This window comes from Oncorhynchus gorbuscha, linkage group LG01 (assembly GCF_021184085.1).
Source record: "Oncorhynchus gorbuscha isolate QuinsamMale2020 ecotype Even-year linkage group LG01, OgorEven_v1.0, whole genome shotgun sequence".
In the NCBI taxonomy this organism is placed as follows: Eukaryota; Metazoa; Chordata; class Actinopteri; order Salmoniformes; family Salmonidae; genus Oncorhynchus; species Oncorhynchus gorbuscha.
Window position 1 is genome coordinate 26,358,158 of NC_060173.1, and position 7,229 is coordinate 26,365,386.

The window sequence follows — 7,229 nt, forward strand, 5'->3', positions numbered from 1 at the left end:
GGGTATAAATACCAGAGTGTGGAAGAGAGGGACAGACAGAAAGAGATCCTTCCCATGGAGTAACAATCCGTAGTGGGAGACACACCAAGCCAATAATCAGCCCAAGGCTCAGAGATAGACACAAACATACACACACACTGTGCAGGCTGTGACTCCAAGTCCCCCCTGTGCCCGCATGCGGAGAGGAGGCCCAAGGGAACTGACACCAGCTGAGACTGAAAAACAAGGTAAGGGCCCAGCTCTCTCGCTCTCACACACACACACACACACACACACACACACACACACACACACACACACGCACACACGCACACACACACACACACACACACACACACACACACACACACACACACACACACACACACACACACACACACACACACACACACACGCACACGCACACGCACACGTACACACACACACAGTGGGTGACTCAGCTGTTAGACTCTAATGAAAGTTCAGTCTGAGAGATACAAAGAGAGCTGGGAGTAAAGCAGACTTCCAAAATCACACTGGGTACATACACACACAGAGATGGAGAGAAGGAAAATGACACTATGGACACGCCAATGGTGAGACATGGTAAGAGTCTGTTTGTTCTTTGGTTTAATTGATGTGTTGATAGTGGAGCTACTTGAATGTATATGAATGTACTTTGGTTGCAAATGTACATTGACAGTCACATGGTATTATTGTATACGAGCAGTTGACTATGAGGATGTTGTTGATGTCTTAGCCCTTCAAAATAACTACTTCAGGGTCCAATTGGAACAGTTTCCTCTGAATTCAAGTGGCATATAAAAAATATAGGCCTATTCCTGTATAATTATTTTTCTGAAATGAAAAATTATTTCTTTTTCTGGGTGCTCCAAATGCCAGTAAGAGCCTCCTGGGGCTCCAATTCTGTCTCCAGCCTAGAAAATGACTAATAAAAGTGATTGACAGCCCTCCAGGGATAGGTGTGTCCATTTATCAATTTCACAATTCCAAGGCAAAAATTGCCACAGCAGTTCCCTGAGCACCAGGATTGGGGGAAGATAGAAATAAAGTTTGTTTGGTAGTGGATCGATCCCTGAATGTCTCATGCATTTTACAGAAGATCTAAATGCCACTTATGGTATAATACAGAACTGGGTCAGATCTCAAATGTCCACCCAGTTCACTGGTTTACAGAGGACATTGTACATAAATTCCACCAGATTTAAGTTAAGCTGGTTGGACTAGGACTGATCATCTAACTTCTCTCCTCTCCTTTATTCCTCTCCTCTCCTCCAGAGCCGTTGCTGACACTATGGAGGAGGGTACCCTGGAGACATATGCCCCCCGGTGCTCTATGCCGGCCGAGCTCCATCACCCCTACTCCAAGTTCTCAGACTGGAAGTTCAAGCTGTTCCGGGTCAGGTCCGTGGAGAGGGCCCCGCTGCCCGGGGAGATGCAGCTAGAGAGAGGGGCCTTGTCTGGGGTTGTGGCCTCTGCACCCCTGGGGGAAACTGTGGGGGATGTGGTGGACCTCCCAGGGAGTGTGATGAAGCTTTGCCTGGGGGGTAAGAGCAAGGAGAACGTAGAGGGCCCGGGAAAGAGAGTGGACCTGAAACTCCAGGAGATGGACACACACATGAACCACCTCAGGTCAGTCGAGGAAGTGGAGTGTTTTTTAATCAGCGACAAGCTCTGAAATGTACTTTCACTCTGTTTAAAACATACTGGAAGATCAGAGACAAACTTTTGGTTTATGTAATATCCTAATGTTAATGTGTGTGTGCAGGTGTCTGTGCCGTCTCTGTGGCGGGGCCCTGAGGAAAGCCAAAGGTCCAGAGCATGAAGTCCAGGGGCTTTTGGACGAGGATAGCAGGAGTGCCCTGCGTAGGATGGGCTGCAAGGCCACCAGCTGGCCAGAGGTCATCCTCAAGGTCTTCAAAGTGGACGTGGCGGGGGACATGGAGGTCGTCCATCCGCCATTCTTCTGCCAGCGCTGCTGGACATTGGCCATGCGAGGAGGGGGCTTCTGCAGCTTCTCCAGGACACATGTCCCTGGGTGGAGACCCCACACCACCCTCTGCCTCCTCTGCCACCCTAAGAAACCCTCACTACAGAGGAGAGGGAGGAAGAGGAGGAAGCCCACTCGTGGAGCCCAACGCCTGGCCAAGAGGACCAAGTGGGACATCCAGGATAACGCTGCTATTGTTGGTGAGAAGAGAGCCTGGAGAACAGTGATAGATCCTCACCAGGGACCTGGACTTAGACCCTGGGTGAGATCCACCGTCCAGAGAGCTCAGTGGGTGAAGAGCATCACCCTCTGCCAGAAAGAGCACCTTAGTGCCAGACTGCTGTCCGAGGACCTCCCTGTGGACTTCCTGAGCTCAGTCACCTGTCAGGTGTGTGACCACCTGTTGTCTGAGCCCGTCCAGTCCCCCTGCAGACACCTCTTCTGCCGCAGCTGCATCACTAAATATATTTACTCTCTGGGCCCCCACTGCCCAACTTGCACCCTGCCCTGTGGCCCTGCCGACCTTACTGCCCCAGCTAAGGGCTTCCTGGGGGTCCTGCACTCCCTGCTGCTGCTTTGCCCCAGAGAGCGCTGTGGGGAGCAGGTTCGGCTGGACTCCTTCAGAGCCCACTGCTTGGGTCACCATCTGGAAGAAGTGGATGGGGACCACAAGTCAGCGGAAAATAGCCTGGACAACTTCCTGCCTGTCAACAAAGGGGGAAGGCCCCGACAGCATCTCTTGTCACTGACGAGGCGTGCCCAGAAGCACCGGCTGAGGGACCTGAAGACCCAGGTGAAGGTGTTTGCAGAGAAGGAAGAAGGTGGAGACACCAAGTCGGTGTGCCTGACCCTGTTCCTGCTAGCTTTGAGGGCTGGAAACGAACACCGGCAGGCAGACGAACTGGAGGCCATGATGCAAGGTAGAAGTCTGGACATTCAGTAGCTCACACATACAACAAATATGATCTAATGTAATCACAGGATTTGAGCCACTTATTGTTGAGATTCGAGTATTGCATTTGTTCAAAGATGCAGTTCACATAAACATTGATAACTACCCACTCTGTGGGATATTTGTAAATGGAAAATCTTGTTGCACATTCTGTCCTCTCGCTCCTCTCCCTCTCTTTCCCTCTCTCACCCCTTCTCTCTCTCGCTTTCTCTCTCTCGCTCTCACCCCCTCTCTCGTTTTCTCCCCCCGTCTATTTTCTCTACCCTTTTCACACTCTCTCTAATGCACAATAACAACTCTTGTCAACAACATCAGCACCACTTGTATCTGCAAATTATACAGGCAGCATCGTACTCCACTCTGGGGAATAGAGGCCAGCTGGTGTCTGTTTTCATCTGCAGCCAGTTTATGGCAGCTTCACTGATTCACCCTGCTGTCCTCTGCATAACGTTCATAATGACAGCAAATGCAGGGGTGCAATTAAGAGATATTCCATACTGAAATTATCATCAGAGTGCTAGAATTAACTAGTGACTGAGGTCGATGACAGCTCTCTCATTCATAAACATGTCTTAGTACTCATAATACATCATATCTGCCTTTGTTTCTCTCCATCACTCTCTCACTCTCTCTCCGGCTCCAGGTAGAGGCTTTGGCCTGCATCCTGCTGTGTGTCTGGCCATCCGGGTCAACACGTTCCTGAGCTGCAGCCAGTACCACAAGATGTACCGCACCGTCAAGGCCACCAGTGGGCGCCAGATCTTCCAGCCCCTGCACACCTTACGCGCTGCAGAGAAGGAGCTCCTCCCAGGCTACCACCCCTTTGAGTGGCAGCCGGCCCTCAAGAGTGTGTCCACATCCTGCCATGTGGGGATCATTGACGGGCTATCAGGGTGGATCGCTTCGGTGGACGACTCCCCAGCAGATACAGTCACGCGACGGTTTCGCTACGACGTGGCCCTGGTGTCAGCCCTGAAGGACCTGGAGGAGGACATCATGGAGGGGCTGAGAGAACGAGGCCTGGAAGACAGTGCTTGCACCTCGGGCTTCAGCGTTATGATCAAGGAGTCCTGCGATGGTATGGGGGACGTCAGTGAGAAGCATGGCGGAGGGCCGGCCGTCCCGGAAAAGGCTGTGCGTTTTTCCTTCACCATCATGTCCGTCTCTATTCAAGCTGAGGGAGAAGATGAGGCGATCACCATTTTCCGGGAGCCCAAGCCCAACTCAGAGATGTCCTGCAAGCCGCTATGCCTGATGTTTGTGGACGAGTCGGACCACGAGACTCTCACAGGCGTCCTGGGGCCTGTGGTGGCCGAAAGGAACGCTATGAAGCACAGCCGTCTCATCCTGTCTGTGGGCGGCCTTTCTCGCTCCTTCCGCTTCCACTTCCGGGGCACGGGCTATGATGAGAAGATGGTGCGAGAGATGGAGGGTTTGGAGGCCTCTGGCTCCACTTACATCTGCACGCTGTGTGACTCCACTCGGGCAGAGGCCTCCCAAAACATGACTCTCCACTCTGTCACCCGCAGCCATGACGAGAACCTGGAGCGCTATGAACTTTGGAGGACCAACCCTCATTCTGAGTCAGCTGAAGAGCTGCGAGACCGAGTCAAAGGTGTCTCTGCCAAGCCCTTCATGGAGACCCAGCCCACACTGGATGCCCTGCACTGTGATATCGGCAATGCCACTGAGTTCTACAAGATCTTCCAGGATGAGATAGGGGAGGTCTATCACAAGGCAAACCCCAGCCGGGAGCAGCGTCGGAGCTGGCGGGCCGCCCTGGACAAGCAGCTGAGGAAGAAGATGAAGCTGAAGCCTGTGATGAGGATGAATGGGAACTATGCACGGAAGCTGATGACCCGGGAGGCAGTGGAGGCAGTGTGTGAGCTGGTGTGCTCAGAGGAGCGTCAGGAAGCCCTGAGGGAGCTGATGGGGCTCTACATCCAGATGAAGCCTGTGTGGCGCTCCACCTGCCCGGCCAAGGAGTGCCCAGACCAGCTCTGCCGGTATAGCTTTAACTCCCAACGCTTCGCAGAGCTGCTCTCCACCGTCTTCAAGTACAGGTATGACGGAAAGATCACCAACTACCTGCACAAGACCTTGGCCCATGTGCCAGAGATTGTGGAGAGGGATGGCTCCATCGGGGCCTGGGCCAGCGAGGGGAATGAGTCTGGGAACAAGCTGTTCAGACGGTTCAGGAAGATGAATGCCCGCCAGTCCAAGACCTTTGAGCTGGAGGACGTGCTGAAGCACCACTGGCTCTACACATCCAAGTACCTGCAGAAGTTCATGGAAGCTCACAAGGACTCTGCCAAAGCTCTGCAGGCCACCATTGACACTGTGGGGAGTCAGGAGACACAGGAGGATGCTGACATGTCACTGGATGTCCCAGACTTTTGATTTTTTTTTTAAATTTGACATTTCTTTGGAACTCTATGGATTACAGGAGGGATATGTTTTAGCAGGAGCAAGTCTAATTCTAATCTGTCTGTACTGTACTGTTCTGCAGGGGTGGACTGAGACCAAAAATCAGTCCTGGCATTCCTAGCATGTTAGCCCAGTGTTTTCCTTGAGGCCCACACAGCAGCCCATTTTTTTCCTCTAGTCCCCCACACCAGCAAAACATTTTCCCTTGAGGCCCCAATTATTAGCAAGATAATGATAATTTTGTGCAAAAAAAAAAAAGTTAGACATGTCCACTAGGCTAAAAAATGGACCCACAAGTATAGCATTTCCACGAAAAGCCAGATGACCAGTGCGCCCCTGCTGTTTTGTTTCAAACTTAATATTTACTCTACAATATGAACTATGTATTAGTAGTGATGTAAGAGGAAGATACTTTATTCTGTAAAGACATTATTATTAATTGTCATAATCCAAAAAAGGTGGCACTTTTTTATTTGATTCATTATGTACTCTTTTTTACCTTAAATTTAATTTCTATACATAATTCCCAAATGTTGTTGCATTTTATATTGGTATTTTATATTAGTTCATTAGCTCATAATGATTTGATAGTTAGTGTTTTATCTCTGGGTGCCTATGAAATGTGGGACAGTTTATTGTATTGCATGGGTTATGACACATCCATGAATTTATCCAGTGGGTTTATTTATGGGAAAAAATGAAAGCACTGTAAGTCATGGAATGGAAATTGTGATAAAGGAGCTCACATTTATGATCAATGTATTAGTTTATCTCCAGTCCTGGAGCAAAATGGAATCATATAGACTCAAATTGTCTTAGTTTCAGGGCTGCCATCTAATAAATATTGCTTTAGAGCTTCATATTTGGGTCCTGAAGTCCAAAATGGGGGCCTGGGTGACTTTGAAACCATCTTTATCTGTTTTAGCATTTGCACAGTGAAGGAGAAATAATACCATTCTACCTCTCTTCATAAAATAACATATAAACAGCCCTTTTTGTTGACCGCATGAAAATGCAGTAGGCTCCATTACTAGGCCTAACACCTCTAGGCTTGACAAAATGCATTTAGATGATCTTTATTGAATCCTCACACACCCTGGTTCTATGCTTCTTCTGGAGCGAGTAAACAGGGAAGAGTGAACAGGGAAGCAAGTGAGCCTTGAGGGGAACTGAATTGATTTGATAGTTTATTTGTTTGATTGATTGAACTTATTGTTTATCTCTGACGACACCATTTTGAGTTGTGACAGGCAATTTTCATATTTGACACATTAAATGTTATAATTCTATTTTACTGTCATGACTTTAACCTGATGATGTACAGATTTTCATAATGTGTAATATTTAGTTTAAACAACAGTCACAGTCACATTTTAACATCACGTATTACATGACGGTATGTTAAATAATGTATTTTCCATTATTAAATTGCGTTTGCTACATGAAGGATGATGGATATGGTTTGTGTGAATCTCATATCAGCGGTGTATTCAATCTGTTGCTTTGTCATGTTTCAAGTGTACATTTAAACTCAAGAAAATAACAACTGTTGCCAAAAACACTCACTCATTTTTTTTATTTGAATGAAAATAATGATACGTATGTATACCTGTTGCACATTTGTTCACTGTTCACTTGTTTAATGTGTTTGTTCATTTGATTTGGTGGTTTTATTGGCCTTTGTTATTGTTTCATGATTGCTGAAGTAATTGTTCATACCTCTCTACAATACTGTTAATGTACTGAAAATGTAGCAAACAATTTATCACACTATTAAACTTATTCAAAATATTTGTTGATTCTGCCATTGATAACTGAGCTTATGTGTTGGTTTATGTTATTACACCTGTGTGAACTGAT

At 48.0% G+C, this 7,229-nt stretch overlaps 1 protein-coding gene across 2 annotated transcripts; it reads left to right on the top strand.

The window, feature by feature from the left end:
• Positions 1-59: 59 nt before the first annotated feature.
• rag1 (recombination activating 1) lies at positions 60-7,158 on the top strand. 2 transcript variants are annotated; one of them, XM_046310873.1, is made up of 4 exons: positions 60-227; positions 1,279-1,632; positions 1,769-2,910; positions 3,586-7,158. In XM_046310873.1, exons 2-4 carry the CDS (start codon positions 1,295-1,297, stop codon positions 5,340-5,342), a joined length of 3,237 nt encoding a protein of 1,078 aa, XP_046166829.1. In that variant the 5' UTR covers positions 60-227; positions 1,279-1,294; the 3' UTR covers positions 5,343-7,158. The 2 variants fall into 2 exon arrangements, with proteins under 2 accessions (XP_046166829.1, XP_046166918.1); XM_046310962.1 differs by lacking the exon at positions 60-227 and adding an exon at positions 387-585.
• Positions 7,159-7,229: the final 71 nt, after the last annotated feature.